The 19464-nt window shown below is 42.8% G+C and overlaps 2 protein-coding genes across 2 annotated transcripts in view; both read left to right on the top strand.

Annotated features, from left to right (window-relative positions):
* LOC120224383 (schlafen family member 12-like) overlaps nucleotides 1-19464 on the top strand; it is a 102782-nt gene that overhangs the window by 4645 nt on the left and 78673 nt on the right. The window lies entirely within an intron of this gene.
* On the top strand, nucleotides 10314-16634 carry LOC120224384 (5'-AMP-activated protein kinase subunit beta-1-like). The gene is given in 4 exon segments (XM_039222624.1): nucleotides 10314-10333; nucleotides 15757-16014; nucleotides 16058-16136; nucleotides 16139-16634. Coding segments are annotated over 4 exon segments (840 nt in total). The 3' UTR covers nucleotides 16622-16634.

The raw sequence follows: 19464 nt of genomic DNA, 5'->3' as shown, positions 1-19464 counted from the left end.
GTCATTCTAAACTTTGCCAGAGAAGCAGCTCTCTGCATAGTAGGATCTACATAATACCCTCCTATTATGTTTTCTTTCTAATCTATGTGAAATAGAAATACACTGGAAACGCCTTTCTGTAGTCAGCTCCCCAAACAGTAAAGCCAATGCTGTGCTCTTCAATGCAAACTTCAATGCTGTCTGTAAGGATTTTTAGGTTGCTTTGGAAACGTTAGTTTCCAGATTGTTTTTTGATTTCTAGAAAGATTTAGGACAACTTTATTGACACTGGGGAGGCATGAATGCAAAGAAGGTGTGGAAATATTCCTTTGGCTATAATTTCACATAAAGCCTGTCAGCTTTCCACGAGATGGGAGAGGATCAGATGGGTCAGTCTGAAACCTAATGGCTAGCTGTCTTGGCCATGGATTGAATAAAAGAACTTCTTCCCTCCCTGCCTCTTGCTGCTTAAGTTACTTGACATTTCCTCCCTTTTACCTTTTCTTGGGGATATTTGGGTACTTTGGTTGGGAAAAATAAAGTTCAGCAAGTAATTAGTTTCTGATAAAGCAAAAGACACCAGTGAATTAACATTTGGACAATGGGAGATGTGTGAATTCTCTATATTTAATTTAAAGAGTCAAAAATGGAGAGGATTGGAGGAATGGAAAAAACAGGGAGCTGCTATACTTTAGTCATAAGCCTCAGTACCATTTAACTTTTTAAACTATATGTGTACAGTATATAATTTGATTAAACAATTTTAAAAATAATTGTTTTAGGGGCGCCTGGGTGGCAAAGTCAGTTAAGCGTCTGACTTCAGCTCAGGTCATAATCTCACAGTTCATGAGTTCAAGCACCACATCAGACTCTGTGCTGACAGCTTGAAGCCTGGAGCCTGCTTCAGACTCTCTGTCTCCCTCTTCCTGTCCCTCCCCTGCTCACTCTCTGTCCCTTTCTCTCTCTCTCTCAAAAATAAATAAGCATTATAAATAAAATAATGAAAATAAAAATAATTATTTTGTATATTGAATTTGATAGTCTATCAGTTCTTAGTCTACTCCAATAATGCACTCTGGCTTAAAGTAGAAGGCCTAATTCAGTGGTTCTCAGCCCTGGATACTCCTGGAAAACATCTATGTGGGGGCAAAGGGCCTTTAAAATATACCAGTGATCAGGGCAAACACTCAACCAATTAAATAAGCATCTCTGGGGATGGGCTTAAGCTCCAGTATTTATTAAAAGTCATCCAGATGATTCTAATATGCCACCAGGGTTGAGAACTATTGAACCCTTCTCCAAATCTGTTCTTTCTGTCCTCAAATAAATGTATACACCTTGATCTTCCTATCAGACTGTGAGCTCCTTGAGAGTAAGGATGGTCACTTATATATCTTTATTTTCCCAAATGCAACTGGTGCACTGTCTTGAACATGGCAGGTGCCTAGTAATTATTTGTTGAGTGGAATTACTGATCTCAGAAAGTCAGAACCTACTAGGGACAATGCCTTTATTCACTGAAATGAATATCTAATTTGGGGGCCTTCAAAGAAGTAGGTATGGAAAATAATCAACACTGAAATAATGAAGAATAAGACAATGAAAGAATTTTAACTTTTGAGCCAAGGGGCAAAACTAAAAGTCCATGTTAATGGAAGTTCATTAGATTTGAGTTTGATATTTGGAACTGGCTGGAACTAAGAGTAATTGACTACCTTGGGTGTACTTACAATTCTAAACTTTTCTACAGACTCTTCATATAATGCATAAAACAATTCGATGAAATAACTTGCTTATTATAAGCATCTAAAACTTGCTTGAAAAAAGAAGGGTGATATAATTCTATTAATTAATGTAAGTTTGAGAAATTGAGAAAGGCAAAATAAAAAGTTCTTATCATCTTGTTATAGAGGCATACTCTTTCAATTTTTGCTTATGTATTTCCATTCTTTGTTGATATACAAAAATATTGTTATGATCAAGTTGTATGATCAACTTTATATCCTGTACGCTTTTTCTATAAACTTTTTGTGGGAAGCATTGTTGTAGATCGCATTATTGTTCCCAGTACTTCATCACTCCCTGTGCTATACTCTTTGTAGTTTCTAACATTAGATCTGGAGTGTATTTCCTACCCCCTTGATGTGAGTTTGGCTATGTGACTTCATTTGGCCAATGAAATATCAGTGGTTGTGATGTGCACAGAAGTTTTCCGTATTTCAGTGGTAGGTCTGTTCTCTTGGGCTTCTGCTACCGCCGTGCAAAGACTATGTCCTGGACAGCCCACCAATCACTGATAAGTGAGAGATATGAAATAGGCTTGCACTCAGCTCATGGCCTGGAGCCACATTCGACTGATCCCACCTAGGTTAACCAAAACCCAGCTGACCTGCAAATGCATACATAATACATGCTTATTATCGTACATCTGAGATTTCAAGGCTGTTTGTTTTGCAGCAGTAGAGGACTAACATGGGCATTTCTTTCTTTCTTTTTTTTTAATATTTTTTATTTATTTCTAGGAGAGAGAGAGAGAGACAGTGTGAGCAGGGGAGGGTCAGAGAGAGAGGGAGATATAGACTCTGAAACAGGCTCCAGGCTCTGAGCTGGCAGTCAGCACAGAGCCCGACGCGGGGCTCGAACCCACGAACCGCGAGATCATGACCTAAGCGAAAGTCAGACACTTAACTGACTAAGCCACTCAGGCGCCCCAACATGAGCATTTCTTAATGTCATCCCATAATCTTCAAAATTATCATTTGCAACAGTTACACAACATCTCAGCAGATTATACAAAATTTCAGTAATCATTCTCCTATTAATTTGGGTCACTAACAATTTTACACTGCTAGGCATACAGCCTTTTCTTTCTTTGGTATCTTTATAAATCCCCAGAGATGAGATTACTGGATCCAAAAGGTCACCTAGATAAAAGATTCACCTTGTTTATATCGGTTCTGAAGGGAAGTGCTTCAGAAAACCCCAATCACTATACCTGACTGTACAGATCTGTTGCCTTATATAAGAACACAAGATGTTGACATCAGACTTGATGACCAAAGAGGCACTGATATCTCAGAAACAGGTGGCTCAGAACATGCTATTTGCATAGAGAATAAAACCAAGACTCATTCCCCTAACCCAGAACCTAAGAGGAAGATCTTAGAGAATTACGGATGGGAACATTATATAACCTTAACATACATTATATAGAAAAAATATTCTGGTCACTTGAAACTGATACAGGGTACTACTGCAGAGAGAAGAAAAGACAGAATGTCTCTGACCACCAGTAGGACTTTTTCTGAAGAGAAACTGGCGCGGAGGACCCCACTAAAGGAAAGAGGAGGAAGTGTATAGGTAAATTAGAGTTCCTAGGAAGCTGAGCTGCCCACGTTTCCCTCAGAGTTCTGGGGAAGCTGAACATTAAATTGTTTTCAAGAAGCTTCAATTTGAAATAAGTACAAAATTTACAGTACTTTGTGTTACTATTTATTGAGCTGTTATTACAATCAGCTACTAATGCTGGTTGCTAATGCTTTGCATACATTCTCATATCTCTATGAGGTAGATACACATGATCTCCATTTTAGAGATGATAAAACTGAGGCACAGAGAATTTTACTTTCTCAAAGGTCTATATCTGGTAACTGTCCAAGCTGGGTAAATAAGTAGGATCTTTGATATGGTAATCTTAACTTTTAGAACATATAAATACTCTGAAAATACTTGCCAGAGACCAAAATACTCATGTTTGCTCTCAGGACCCTCTGTCCAGCTCTCATCTCTTGAAAGCATTGGCCTCCATTGTAATGGAAGCAGCAGACTAGTCTATACTGTTTCCTATATTTAATGTTTGTCACTTCTCCCAGAAATACTATGTTGTGATCAGAGACTCTTGATCATTCTGGAAAAATCTGAATTTCTTCTTTGGCAAAGCTCAGGATCATTGTCAGGTTATAGTTCTGACCCGTCCAAGATCAGGACTCCTAACATGAAGTACTGCTGTATCTCAGCCTCTTCTACTGCAATGTTGGAGGTGCTATAGATGGAAAGTCTCAGACTTTCTCCTTACTTCCTTTAAAATCCCTTAGAAATATATCTATGTCCATATCCATCTTTCTCTGTCTCTCTTTCTTTCTATCCATGAGAGTAGATCTTGCCAGTTATCAGATGAAATGGGCATTTAAAAAGCTTCAGGGACAGTTTTCCCTCTGATTTTTCCCTTGTCCTTCCCTACAAAGGGAAGATGAGCCTTAAGCTGACTCATCAATATCTTCAGGTGACAGAGGTGACATGATTTTGAAATACACTCAATGAATAACCTTCAAAGAAATAAGTTTTCAACTTTGTTCCTTCTTTCATCTCAGCCTTACATGGAAGTGAAGAGTGAAGAACTAGGACACAGCCACTGTGTACTTTCTCTTCCTATTGTTCACTGATTCAGAATTATCTCAGGCTATTGCTATTTAAAATGCACCTTCACCCCAGGGAAGGCTATCTTCTTGGTCTAATGATCCAGCTTGAAAGAGGCATGTGTTGGGTAAGGGAGGAATAGGGGCAGTAAGGGATCCAGGGGCTTGTTTCCACAACAGCCAGATATGACAATACCCACCATCAGTCACTGGCTAATCCATTAAAATACCTCTGCAGCTTCATTACCATATCCTCTAATATGTAAGGCTAGAGCTAACCTAGAGTAAGTACTATAAGTCAAACACTGTGCAAATGTCTTCAACATTACATCCTTTATCCTTTGGGCAACTGCTGAATTATATACAGTGGCTCCATGTAAGGTGGGATAAGGTGATATTTAGGGCACAAGACCTAGAGTCAAACTGACCCTGGCCTTGAATTCCAATTCTAGGTTGACTAAGTGACCTCAGGCAAGTTAGTTTCACCCTTTAAGACTCTGCTTTAACTTTGTAACACAGAGATAAAATTCATACCTGTGCCTTAGATAAAGAGGAAGATTGAAATAAAGAATACATTTATTTTTTAAAAAATTTTTAACATTTATTCATTTTTGAGAGGCAGAGAGACAGAGCATGAGCAGGGGAACAGCAGAGAGAGAGAAGGAGACACAGAATCTGAAGCAGGCTCCAGGCTCCAAGCTGTCAGCACAGAGTCCGACACGGGGCTTGAACCCACGAACCATGAGAACATGACCTGAGCTGAAGTTGGACACGCAACCGACTGAGCCACCCAGGCGCCCCAAGAATACATTTAAATAACTGTGTCTGGTGGATGGAAAGCTCTCAATATAATTTGGCTCTGAATAAATTTAATTTAGCTGAGGAAGCTGTGACTTATAAGCAGATACGCTGCCCAAGATCACAGAACTGGCAGGTTCTGAACCCAAGATCTGAGCCCACGTCTGCCTGATTCCAACGTACATTTTAGCCTCTATGCCCTTCTGCCTTCCTGTACATCAGATTTAAAGGCTCGGGTCTCCATGCTGACAGGAATTTGTTTTAATTGGATAATTAGACCGAATTGGATATTAGAATATTTGTGATATCAAGCAACAGGATTATTCTTAGCTTCTACAATTAAAAAACTTTTTAAATTGTTTATTGTTGAGAGAGAGAGACAGAGTGAAAGTGAGGGAAGGGGCAGAGGGAGAGGGAGACACAGAATCCAAAGCAGCTCCAGGCTTTGAGTGGTCAGCACAAAGCCTGATGCAGGTCTTGAACTCATGGACCATGAGATCATGACCTGGGCCAAGGTCAGATGCTTAAACTATTGAGCCACCAGACGCCCCTACAATTTTTCTACCAAATCAATATGATAACTAAAATGACTTCCAGAACAGAAATGTTTAGAGAAAAGCATCTTCTATGCTAGGACACTTTAACAATATACCTTTCATTACTAGGTCCATATAATGACATTAGAGAAAGATTAAAAAATAGCGACAACAGAAATCTCCTCCCCATTCCTACCACTGTATCACACAGATGTTTTCATTTCTGCTTATTCATTTCCAGGGTCAGTCCGCCCCAAAGATACACTTTAGCAGAGTTGTAATCATGGTGCCCATTCCATTTCACATCCCCTTTGGGTTGATTGTTCTGCCTGTGCCTCCTTAGTCTGCTGTCTTTCATACAATAAGGGAGACACTTTCCACACTGTTACAGCCTAGGATGGGGTGACGCTCAGCTCAGCGGAGAGTCCCTGGTGTCCCTCTTGGTTTCCTGGCCCAGTCCACCCAACTTCTGCCCACAGAGAGGATGATGATGATGGCCAAGTAAAAGATGCAAAAGCTCTTCAGCCAACTCCATAAAACAGCGGGGTGGGGGTGAAGTGCAGACATTTCAGCAAACTCTGCAACAGTCATGCAATTAGGACAGAAGTGTTCTTCCCTCCTGTGCCCAAGGTCGCTGTGGGAAGCTGGCATTGGTGGTTGTGCCCTCCCTGAAAAGTAGCAAGTGTACCACTCAGGAGGGCTAGGAAACAAACCTCTGCTTGTCTGGAGGTACTTAAACAGTGTTTTCCACTTTTGCCTGACAAGAATCACCTGGTGTGATTATTAACATTCCAGATTTTTGGGCCCCCCAACCATGCCCCCTCATCTCTAGGGCAGTCACCTGAGAATCTGTAATATGGAGTCCATTTGGGAAGCACTGTCTTGAATGTTGACATGGGTGGGGCCAGCACTTGGTTGGATTATAGGAAGATTGCCCACCCCTAAGATTGCTCCCCAGGAATGGCCACAGTTTCCATCCCGCTGAGCTTTAAGGCACTCATGCATTTGTGTGGGTTTCAGAGTGGATGTGACAAGGTTAAAATTTCAGACTCAAGCACCCAAATGTAATCTGGGTGCAGGTTGACTGATTTTTCTTTATAAAATGGAAAAAACAACAGTATATCCCTCAGATGGTTGTTGTAAATATAAAATGCTTTGATCATGTGCTTGGTACAAACCTAAGAGTCAACAGACAGGGGCTAATGAACCGCTGATAAATTCTCAGGGCCTGACACATGGTTCGATGGTGATTAGGTGATTATTAGAAGTTACTTTATCAACAATGTTACTTAACCCTTTGGAAGCTTAGTTCCTTCCCAGGGATGGGGGGTAGTGGGAAATGCTTTCTGGCACAGAGCGTGGCACGACACTTAATAGCTTCTGTGAGCAGTGCCTATTAAGACATCCCCTGGGCTCTGCTGGGTTTTTCTCAGTGGATACTTCTCAAGAATGATTTTTTGAAATGCTGTATCTCTCAGCTATTTTGTAGGTTGTATTATTTTTCTCAATCAGATAATTACCCATTCTGCTTGCCACATGTCATGAAGTGATGACATTGGCCAGATTTGGTACAAATTGAATTTGTGTGACAATCTATAATACTAGTAATTTCTATGGCAATTCACCATGAATAGTGAGACAATAGACTGTGATAATGAGAGATAGGAGATAGGAAATGGGAGCCTGGGAGCAGCACTTGGGTGGCTCAGTCAATTAAACCTCCAACCCTTGATTTCGCCTGGGGTCATGAAATCAGTTTGTGGGATAGAGCCCTGCTTGGGCTCTGTGCTGGCAGCGTGGACATGCTTGGGATTTTCTCTCTCCACTCTTTCTCTGCCCAGGCCCTACTCACACACTCAATCTCTGAAAATAAATAAACTTAAAAATTTTTTTAAAAAAAAAATGAGAGGGACCCTGGGTGGCTCAGTTGGTTGAGCATCTAACCTCGAATCAGGTCATGATCTCAAAGTTTGAGAGTTCCAGCACCATGCTGACAGCTCAGAGTCTGGAGCCTGGTTTAGATTCTGTCTCTCCCTCTCTCTGACCCTCCCACATTCATGTTCTGTCTCTGTCTCTCTCACTCTTAAAATTAAAATCCCTTTAAAAAAAAAAAGGAAATGTGAGTCTAGTAAAAGAAAATTTTATTAAATAAAAACAAAATAAGGGGCGTCCAGGTGGCTTAGTTGGTTAAGCGTCCGACTTTCGCTTAGGTCATGATCTCGCGGTTCGTGGGTTCGAGCCCCGCGTCGGGCTCTGTGCTGACTGCCAGCTCGGAGCCTGGAGCCTGTTTCAGAGTCTGTGACTCTCTCTCTCTCTCTGACTCTCCCCTGCTCACGCTGTCTCTCTCTCTCTCCCTCTCTGCTAGAAATAAATAAAACATTAAAAAATAAATAAAAAATAAAAAACCAAACCTGTCTGACCATAGAATCACCTGGGCATCTTTAAAGTACTATTGAATTATTGTTGGATTCCATATATCTAGGGGAGGAGCCCTTGAATCTGCATTTTTAAAAAAGTGTGAAAGTTTCCAATGAGCAGCTAGGATTGGGAATTAATGATCTGATTCGTGACATCTCAAACTTAAGTCCCTCTAGGGGTGCCTGGGTGGCTCAGTCGGTTAAGCGTCCGACTTCGGCTCAGGTCATGATCCCACGGTTTGTGGGTTCTAACCCCGAGTCGGGCTCTGTGCTGACAGCTCAGAGCCTGGAGCCTGCTTCTAATTCTGTGTCTACCTCTCTCTCTGACCCTCCCCTGCTCATGCTGTCTCTATCTCTCTCTCAATAATAAATAAAATATTTTTTAAAAAAACCCTTAAGTCCCTCTAGTGCACAACACCTTTTTCTCATAGTTAAAATAATTATTGCTAAATCCATGTTGTAATTTTTATGCAATCTCTAAAATGGACACCCAAAGGAAACCAAGAGCTCCAAGGAACTGTAACTTGTGCAGGCTATGGAAGGAAGTTGCAGATCAGAGTGGTAAGTAGAAAAAACAATCAAAACTATTAATAACATCAGCAAGAGCAACCCAATTAAGAAAAGGAAATCCAACAGAAAGTTCAACGGGGCTTAACTACAGCTGTTGGAATTATAGAGCCTACTAGAAAAATGAAGTGAGAAAGGCAATGAGATGCCCTGCTTAATTCCATAACTGGCTCTAGCATTGATTTTCTTTCTTTCTTTCTTTCTTTCTTTCTTTCTTTCTTTCTTTCTTTCTTTCTTTCTTTCTTTCTTTCTCTTCCTTCCTTCCTTCATCGTTGTCTTCTTCTCCTTCTCCTTCTTTCTCCTTCTTCTTGTTTATTAATTTTAGAGAGAGAGAGCATGCAAGCAGGGTAGGGGCAGAGAGACAGGAGGACAGAGGATCAGATTTGGGTTCTGAGCTGACAGCAGAACCAGATATGGGGCTGGAACTCACTGTTAGAGATCATGACCTGAGCCAAAGTCGGATGCTCAACCAACTGAGCCACCCAGGTGCCCCTAGCATTGCTTTCCTTTATTGCATGAAACATTTCATGAGTAACTCAGGCTTATTTGACAAAATAATAATTCCTCTCTCCCTATCTTCTCTTCTCCAATTCCACTTCCCAGGGGTTCCTCCTTAATAATAGTTTGGTGTGGGGTGTACCTGGGTGACTCAGTTGGTTAAGTAGGCAACTCTTGATTTCGGCTCAGGTCACGATCTCACAGTCGTGAGTTGGATCCCTCTATCAGGCTCTGAGCTGACAGTGTGGATTCTCTCTCTCTCTCTCTCTGTCCCTCCCCTGCTTGCACACATTCTCTCTCTCAAAATAAATGAATAAACATTTTAAAAAGTTTGGTGTGGAGACACCTGGGTGGTTCAGTTGGTTAAATGTCTGACTTCAGCGCAGGTCATGATCTCATGGTTTGTGGGTTCAAGCCCTGGGTTGGGCTCTACTGATAGCTCAGGGCCTGGAGCCTGCTTCAGACTCTGTGTTTCCCTCTCTCTGCCCCTCCCCTGCTCTCCTCTGTTGCTCTCTCTCTCTCAAAAATAAATAAACAATTAAACATTTTTATTGTTTATTTAATTGGGGGGGAGACAGAGATGATGAGTGAGGGAGGGGCAGAGAGAGAGGGAGACAGAGGATCCAAAGTAGGATCAGAACTGACAGCCCAGAGCGAAATAAGTCAGGCAGAGAAGGACAGCTACCATATGTTTGCACGTAGAGGAGGATTAGGAGGAACTTAACGGAGGACCATGGGGGAGAAGCAGGGGGGGAAATAGTGGGAGAGAGGGAAAGAGGCAAACCATGAGAGACTCTTGAATGCTGAGAACAAGCTGATGACTGATGGGTATGGGGGTCGGGGATGGGGGTTGATGGGCATGGAGGAGGGCACTTGTGGAGATGAGCACTTGGTGTTATATGGAAACCAACTTGACAATAAACTATTAAAAAAAAAAAAAAAAAAGAACTGACAGCCCAAAGCCCTTATGCAGGCTTCGAACTCAGGAACCCTGAGACTGTGACCTGAGCTGAAGTCTTACATTTAACCAACTTAGCAGCCTAGGTGCCCTGGACCATAACTTTTCTGACTTGAGTTTGTGAAATACAAGACAGCATAGCACGATGCTGGGGAGCAGAGCCAGGTCTGAAGGTGTGGGTCTCCCTGTACTGTGTCTGGTTTTGTTTCTCTGTGGATTGTATTTTCTCAGAGTCTCTGATAACCCTACTTCCCCTCACCACGGACCACTCTTCACATCACTATTTCCAACTACATACATTCATGTTCATTCAGACACACACACACTCCCTCTGGCTACCACACCCCAAGCCACTTCCGGTTCATAGGGATGTAGAGGTGTGTGTGTGTGTGGACTGATGTTGCATCATCTTTCTCAAATTAAAAAAAAAAAAAAACCCTTCCTGTTACTATTCTAACCTTTTAAAAAATGTTTTATTTATTTTTGAAAGATAGAGATAGAGATAGCGTGAGCAGGGGAGGGTCAGAGAGAGGGAGACACAGAATCCAAAGTAGGCTCCAGGCTCTGAGCTGTCAGCACAGAGCCCAACACGGGGCTCAAACCCACGTGAGATCATGACCTGAGCCGAAGTCGGACACTTAGCCGACTGAGCCACCCAGGCACCCCTTCTTTTCCTGGTGTAAAATAACTCTTTTCTAGAACATTTTGTCATTATCATCAAACAGTTTTGTATTTGAGACAATTTTTACTTTCTATTAACTGTTCCTGTGCTATTTTATATTAATTAATGGTTTTCTTGTACAATCTTGTATCTGAGATAAACCCAGTTTGGGTTTGTGTGGTGTATGTTTCATAATAGCAAGGAAAATAAACTTCCATAAGTACAAACATATTATAACAAACACTTCTTTTGTCACCCGCCTTTTGGTACCCTCTTGCTCCAAATTGACACCTGTTGGCATTTTACCACAGTGACTTCAAATCTTTTTAAAATTCAATGAATAAAATACTAGGGACAAATTTGAGGTACTTTTTGCCTTTCATCTCAAATTTCTTATTTCTCTCCTTTTCTCAGAGGTAATCAATATTCTGAATTTACTACATGTCTTTATAGCCTTTTTAGCACACAGTTTTACATACACATATCCAGGAGCACTATGAACATTGTTGTATATGCATGTTAGGCTGAGTTAAATGGCATAATTCAGGGCGACTGGGTGGCTCAGTCAGTTGCACATCCAACTCTTGATTTTGGCTCAGGTCATGATCCCATCGAGCTTCCTGGTGAACTCTGAGGTGAGCCCCATGTGGAGCCCCACAACAGGGTTCCCACTGAGTGTTGACTCCAAGCTGAGCATGGAGCCTGCCTAAGGTTCTGTCTCTCCCTCTGCCCCTCTCCTCTTCTCTTTCTCCCCCCGACCAAAAAAGCTATAATCCTATATAAACCAACAGGAAAGGCATAAACCAAAATGCGGAACTGATGGGCCAAAGCTTATGTACATGCTCAGTTTGCTACCAACTTCTCTCCACAATGTTGCACCATTGCTACCAATAACGAATCAGGTTCCAGCTTTCCTACATCTTGGTCAACGCTTCAGATTGTCAGGTTTACAAACGTTTGCCAACCTGAAGGGAATGAAATAACAACTCATCAGTATTCCTTTACATTTCTCCAGTTCCTCTGAGGCTGAGCATCTTCTCATATTTATTGGGCAGTTGTGTTTCCTCTGCAGGTCTGTTCAGTTCTTTTCCCATGCTCTATTGGATTGCTTGTTTCAATCTTTGTATTTGTAGGCATTCTTTGTATACTCTGATGCTAATAGTGTCATGTCTGTGTTGCAAATATATCCTTTCAGCCCATACTTGACTTTAAAAGAACTTTTATTTTGAAATAATTACATATTCACAGGAAATTTCAAAGATAGTGGAGAGACGTCCTGTGTGCCTTTTAGTTTCTTCCAGTAGTTACATCTTCTGTGATTATAGTGCAATGTCAAAACCAGGAAATTGCCATTGGCACAATGGTATAGTTTTATTGTAAATTTGGGTACCTACCGCCTTCATCAAGAACAATTCCACCACAAAGATCTCCCTTATGCTACTTCTTGACACTCATATACATCCATCTCTCTGTCCCACCATTGCTAACCCCTGAACTACTAATCTTTATTCTGTCTCTAGAAGTGTGTAATTTCAAGAAAGTTATATGAATTGAATCATAAAGCATGTGACTTTTTGAAGGTGACTCTTCTCACTCAGTATAATGCCTTTAGGATTTCTCCAGTTGTGTCTATCTAAATAGTTTGTTCCTTTTTATTTCTGAGCGGTATTTCATGGTATGGATGTAACAGGGTTTGTTGAACCATCCACCTATCAAGGGACACTTTGATTCCTTCTCGTTTGGATCTATTAGAGGTAGAGCTGCTGTAAAGAATTAGGTACAGGGTTTGGATGGGCATAGATTTTCGTTTTTCTGGTATAAATACCCAGAAGCGCCATTGCTGGGTTATATGGTAAGTGCATATTTCAGTTTTTCAGAAATGTTTCTAGGGGCACCTGGGTGGCAGTTGAGTGTCTGATTTCAGCTCAGGTCATGATCTTGCGGTTTGAGAGTTCGAGCCCCGCATCAGACTCTCTGCTGAAAGGCCGGAACTTATTTGGGTTCTCTGTCTCTTTCTGCCTCTTTCTCTGTCCCTCCCTCATTCCACATGCACTCCTCTCTTTCTCTCAAAAATAAATAAATAAACAAATGCACATTTTTCAAACAAAGAAACTTTTCCCAAGTGGCTGTATCATTTCGCATTCCCATGAACGATATATGAGAGATCCAGTTTCTCTGTGTCTTCACTAGCAGTTAGCACTGTTGCTGTTTATCTTAGCCATTGTTATAGGTGCACAGTGACATCTGTGGTATTAATTTGCATTTCTCACTGGCTGGTGATGTTGAAAGTCTTTTCATGTATTTGTTTGCCATGTACATCTTCTTTGATGAAATGTCTTTTCATATCTCCTGTTCACTTTCCAACTGGAGTTTTATATGTTATTTTTTATATATTTTAAAATATTTATTAATTTTTTAATGTTTACTTATTTTTGAGAGAGAGACACACACATATACACAGAGAATGAGGGACAGAGAGAGAGGGAGACACAGAATCCGAAGTAGAATCAAGGCTCTGAGCTGTCAGGACAAGTGCTGGACCCTGGGCTTGAACTCACCATCCTGAGCCATAATTGGATGCTTAACTGACTGAGTCACCCAGGTGCCTCCATTTTTATTATTTTTGAGAGAGAGAGAGTGCAAGCAAGGGAGGGGCGAAGAGAGAGGGAGACAGAGGATCTAAAGCAGGCTGTGTGCTGACAGCAGCTAGCCTGATCTGATGAGGGACCAGAACTCACGGAAGGCAAGATCATGACCTGAAGCAAAGCCATTCGCTCAACCGACTGAGCCACTCAGGTGCCCCTCTAACTGGAGTTTTTAAAATTAATGTTGGGGCACCTGGGTGGCTTAGTCGGTTAGGCGTCCGACTTTCGCTTGGGTCATGATCTCGCGGTTCGTGGGTTTGAGCCCCGCGTCGGGCTCTGTGCTGACTGCCAGCCCAGAGCCTGGAGCCTGTTTCTGTCTGTGACTCCCTCTCTCTCTGACCCTCCCCTGCTCACGCTGTCTTTCTCTCTCCTAGAAATAAATAAAAAACATTAAAAAAATAAATAAATAAAATTAATGCTTTATATTTCAAAGCGGTTCCAGGGAAGTATTGAGCAGAAAGTGCAGAGAATTCCCATATGCCTCCTTGTTTCCCTTCCAGTTTCCCTTAATAACACCTTGCCTTAGTGTGGTACATTTTTTATAACAGATGAGCCAATATTGATTCACTATTGCTAATTAAGGTCCATAGTTTATATTAGGGTCCACTCTTTGTGGTGGACACTCGGTGGGGTTTTGACAAAGGTATAATGACACATATCCACCATTACACTATCATGCAGAACATCCTATCACTGTCCTAAAAATCCCTGCATTCCACCTATTCTTCCCTACAGCACTCCCTCCTCCTTCAGTGTGAATAAGCACTGATCTTTTTACTATCTCCATCATTTTCCCTTTCCCAGAAGGTCATATAGTTGGAATCATACAGTATGTAGCTTTTTTAGAGTGTATTTTTAATCCCCTTCAGTATTTCCACATTTAATCTGATCAAAGTGAGGGAGTGTCTTGCTTTAAGAATATTGAGACCTGATGGACTGAGTTTTCCTATACTGCTAGGGAACTGATACATGCAATGAGGAATCCTGGGGAATTCCGTGCCACAGTAGGTACCCCACCATTTCTGATATGAAGTAATATAGTTGAAAAAGCTGTTTGCTACTTGTGAAGTGCTAAGGATATACTAAGGATAGTTAAGGGAAGTAGTTTCCTTTGAAAAATAGTCTAGCTTCAGAAGATATTAAAAAATAAAGGCATGAATGTCTTTCAAATCCTGTGGTCCTATATTGATCAGTTTTGGCATACTAAGTGGTTATATTAATCTAATAGAGGGGACTCTAAGATTTCCAGGAAAAAAACCATTTAAGCCAAAATCTCCAATCCTTTAAGTATGTCAACCCTTTAAGAAATACTCAGCAGGCATGGAGAAAATAAGGAGATAAGCTCACTGGTCACCCTATAAACATGACTCTCTGAAACTTACACAAATATATTAATTTTTTAATGTTTTATTTATTTATTTATTTATTTATGTTTTATTTATTTCTAGGAGAGAGAGAGAGAGAGAGACAGCGTGAGCAGGGGAGGGTCAGAGAGAGAGGGAGTCACAGACTCTGAAACAGGCTCCAGGCTCTGAGCTGGCAGTCAGCACAGAGCCCGACGCGGGGCTCGAACCCACGAACCACGAGATCATGACCTAAGCAAAAGTCAGACTCTTAGCTGACTAAGCCACCCAGGCGCCCCATGCTTTATTTATTTCTGAGAGAGAGACAGCATGAGCAGGGGAGGGTCAGAGAGAGAGGGAGACACAGGAAACAGGCTCCAGGCCCTGAGCTGGCTGTCAGCACAGAGCCGGATGTGGCTATGAGCTGTGAGATCATGACCTGAGCAGAAGTCGGACGCTTAACCGACTGAGCCACCCAGGTACCCCTGAAACTTACACAAATATATTAAATGCATTAATAAATTTAATGTTAAGAAGTCTTAATTTTTTATATATTTATATATTTTCTACTTGAAAAAAGTTAAAATTGAGAAAAAATATTTAAAGGTAAATAGTACACTCAGAATAGAATAAACATGATGTAGAAATAAGAACAAAATGTTTCTACATCGTGTAGAAACAAGAAATAAAATGTAAACAACATTCCATCTGATATAAAGCATTTCTCTCTCACTTTTGAATTGAGAGGTAGGAAAATCTGACTTTGGAAGTTATGATCTTATTGCTGATAAGGAAACAATATATTTAAATTAACTTTAGGCTAACCTGCCGGCACTCTCCAACTGTTTCCTCGGGGTCCTTGTGACCCGCTAAGTTGTGGGAGTCCCCTGCCCCTTTGCCTGGAGTGAGGCCCCGTTCGGCTTTCCTGTGTCCCCACAGACCCCCGCCATGGGCAACACGAGCAGCGCTGGAGCTGAAGGGCGGCCAGAAGACGCCGCGAAGGGACAGCTCCGGGGGCGTCAAGGATGGGGACAGGCCCAAGATCCTGATGGACAGCCCCAAGGACGCCGGCCGACCTCTTCCACTAGAGGAAATCAAGGCTCCAGAGAAGGAAGAATTCCTGGCCTGGCAGCATGACCTGGAAGTGAATGATAAAGCCCCTGCCCAGGCTCGGCCAACAGTATTTCGATGGGGGGGGGGGGGGGGGGGGGGGGGGGGGGGGGGGGCGGCGGCGCAGGGCGGGTGGAAAGGAAGTTTACTTATCCAGATCCTTCAACAACTGGAGTAAACTTCCCCTCACGAGAAGCCACAATAACTTTGTAATAACTTTGTAGCCATCCTGGACCTGCCTGAAGGAGAGCATCAGTACAAGTTCTTTGTGGACGGTCAGTGGACACATGACCCTTCTGAGCCGATAGTAACCAGCCAGCTTGGCACAGTTAACATCATTCAAGTGAATAAAACTGACTTTGAAGTATTTGATGCTTTAATGGTGGATTCCCAAAAGTGCTCTGATGTGTCTGAGCTGTCCAGCTCCCCACCAGGCCCCTACCATCAGGAGCCCTATGTCTCAAAACCAGAAGAACAGTTTAAAGCACCGCCCATTCTCCTGCCACATCTGCTCCAGGTCATCCTGAACAAGGACACAGGGATTTCTTGTGATCCAGCTTTGCTCCCCGAGCCCAACCACATCATGTTGAACCACCTTTATGAGCTCTCTACCAAGGATGGAGTGATGGTGCTCAGCGCGACTCACCAGTACAAGAAAAAGTATGTCACCACCTTGTTGTACAAGCCCATATGAAGAGCTGGGAACCCACGGTGGGCTCCAGGAACGGTGTGCACCGCCAGGCCCCATGCATGCATGTTTTCCACTAGTGGGAACAGACTGTAAATGTCTCATTTCACACTTGATAAGACATTTCATACCCACCGTAGTCCTGCTCGAAGGTTGGTTCCAGGCATGGTGGCTCCCCAAGCACCTGGCCCTGTAACAGTTCCCTCAGCATCCAGTGGCCATGGGCCTCGGGGCACACCGAGGCCGCGAACAGGGAGGGGAAGCGGAGGGCCTCCTGCCCCCACACCGCAGTGTGTGGGGACAGGCGCTGTTCTGAACTGGTCGTGGGGCTGCTGCTTCAGCCAAAAATGAACACTAGACACTCTGCTGGGAAGATCTAGGAAGCAGGGTATGAGGCCACACAAAATTTCTAATCCTATATGTGTTTTTAAGGCCATCAGTTTGCCCCTGTTGAGGCCTGGCTGTGAGGCAACAGCAGGTACCTGTCCTCTGAAATCAAAGCAATAGATGGTCTCCTGTTCTCTGCTCCCGGGAAATATAATTTCTATAGAAATTAGAACCCGTCTGATTTCCAAATGAAGTTTTACAATTGTTTCTTATGCTTCTGTGCACTAAGTATTTTTGTTTTGAACCAGAGGTGGCTGACTCTCTGGCCTTAGGGCAATTTTTAAATCACCCCAGCTAGAATATAGATCATGTGAACTGTATTCAGTAATAATCTGTTCTTAGAACAGACTTTGAAAACTGCTGCTGGATTTCTCCATTAGGCTGGATGATCCTGTGGACTGACCACTGTTAGCTGGAAGGTCGTCCAGTTTCTAATTGCAATGAGGGGACAGTGTTACCTTAAAAACTTTGGAGAAGCACCCTACCCTAGCCTATGCCAACTTGCTCAGGACTTGTCTCTACTTAGCAATGAAGGCTATCGCAGTTGCTGTCATTCACTCTGGAATAAAACTTGACAGCAGTCTTCTAAATTTATGTCGGGAAGACATTCTCTGGACCAAAGCAAACCTCTTCGCACTCGATGTGGTTTCCGGGGAGATGCTGCAGATGTGCCGTTAGTGCATGTTCCTGCCCTCAAGTCAGCAGAGCTATGGTTCTGCCCTGTGTTCTTGCTGGGTGATGGAGGAACCAGCTCCCTGGCTTCCAGTATTTATTTGGTAAACCTGAGACTGGGACACCCTTTTTTTTTGTTACTGCTTTCCGAACACTGAATTATTGTCACCTTGACATACAGGTTTCAATAAAGCTTGGTAAAGATTAAAAACAATAAATAAAAAATAAATTAACTTTAGGCCAGAAATTAGTAGCACTGTAAACATTTGAGAATGTCTTCTTTATTAATCCTTTTTTTTTTTTAATCTTTAATACAGAACTTTACTATGAGAAGGTCCCTTGTTGAACAGATTACATGTGTAGCCCCGGTGCCTGGGGAAGGTGGTATTGGGGACTTAAGGGTGCTCTTAGGAGGCGTCCTGACCAGGAACATTTGTGCCTGTTAGGGGAGGAGGTCAAAGGAGCCAGAGTCTCAGAGGCAGTCATACCCATTGTATGAAGAACTTTGTTGGTTTCTTTCTCAGGGACAGTGGCGGATGAGGGACCCTAGGATGACCAGAGTTCCTAGGTGGTATCAGGACTGATGCATAGGGACTTATCTCAGGGTTGGAGATTCAGACTGATCTTTGGTTCAGGGGGTTGGAGTTCCAGCTGTTTTGGGGGTTCAGACTTAGGTGCCGGTCTTGGGATGGTGCTCAGGGCTAGTCTGTGTCTGGGTTCCCTCCCATACAGGTTCTGGGAGCTGGGTGGGCCACAGGTGCCTGAAGTTGCAGGAGCCACTGCAGGTACATGCCCCCACCTCATACTGCCCACAGCAAGATTTCCAGGAAGTCAGTGACAGGAGGCAGTCCTGCATGAAGCACGGCCTGCCAGTTGAACTAGTGGCTATTGAGGTCAGCCTCTGTCTGCACTGCCTCCTTCTCTTGGTGAAACTTGACCTAGACCTTTCCCACGGGGTGGTCCCCTCCCCCCAGGTTGTCACACAGGTTTATCTCTTCCATCTCAGCCTACTTCTGCAGCTCTGGGAACACCTCCTCCAAGAAGTCATCCTAGTGTTCCTGTGACAGTGTGGTTGGTATGTGATGGGCCATGTTCTGTGGATTCCCATGCAGGTTGAGCAGTACTGTGGGATGGCTAAAAGTCGGTTTGCTGTGCAGCCCAGAGCACTGGCCTGGTCCTTCTCAGTCCCACATATAGAAGCTAAATAGTCAATCATTTTTACTCAAACCTTCCAACTCTGTCTTACTACCATTTTCAGTGGAGATTTAGAAGGCGTTTGTATCATTTGGTAAAATAAATACAAGAGAATTTGATGTAATGCTTTTACTTAAGGTATCCATATTTAAAAAAAATTTTTAAATGTTTATGTATTTTTGAGAGACAGAGAGAGACAGAGCATGAGTAGGGGAGGAACGGAGAAAGAGGGAGACAGAATATGAAGCAGGCTCCAGGCTGTGCTCTGTCAGCATAGAGCCCCAGTGGGGGCTGCAACATGTGAACTGTGAGGTCATGACCAAGTGAGCCATCAAGGCACCCCAAGGTATCCCCTTTGTTAAAATTGTTTCACGGAGTGGAAGTATACAAACAGATTATGTATCTTCTCCTTGATTTTCCGAGGTGTGAGGTATGGAACAAGGAAGTCATGTGTAAGACATTTGGATTGCTTTGGAACTTCCAAAATAACTACACTTGGCTACTAGGTCAGATACTACCTTCACTAAGTAAGGATGGCTTGTGAATGGAGAAAGGAGGGAGAGGAGGGGAGATAGAATTCAGAAGGGGAGGGGGGG

The sequence above is a fragment of the Hyaena hyaena genome, unplaced genomic scaffold, assembly GCF_003009895.1.
Source record: "Hyaena hyaena isolate Hyena2069 unplaced genomic scaffold, ASM300989v1 scaffold_1167, whole genome shotgun sequence".
Classification (NCBI taxonomy): domain Eukaryota; kingdom Metazoa; phylum Chordata; class Mammalia; order Carnivora; family Hyaenidae; genus Hyaena; species Hyaena hyaena.
This window is presented reverse-complemented; position numbering and strand designations above follow the sequence as displayed.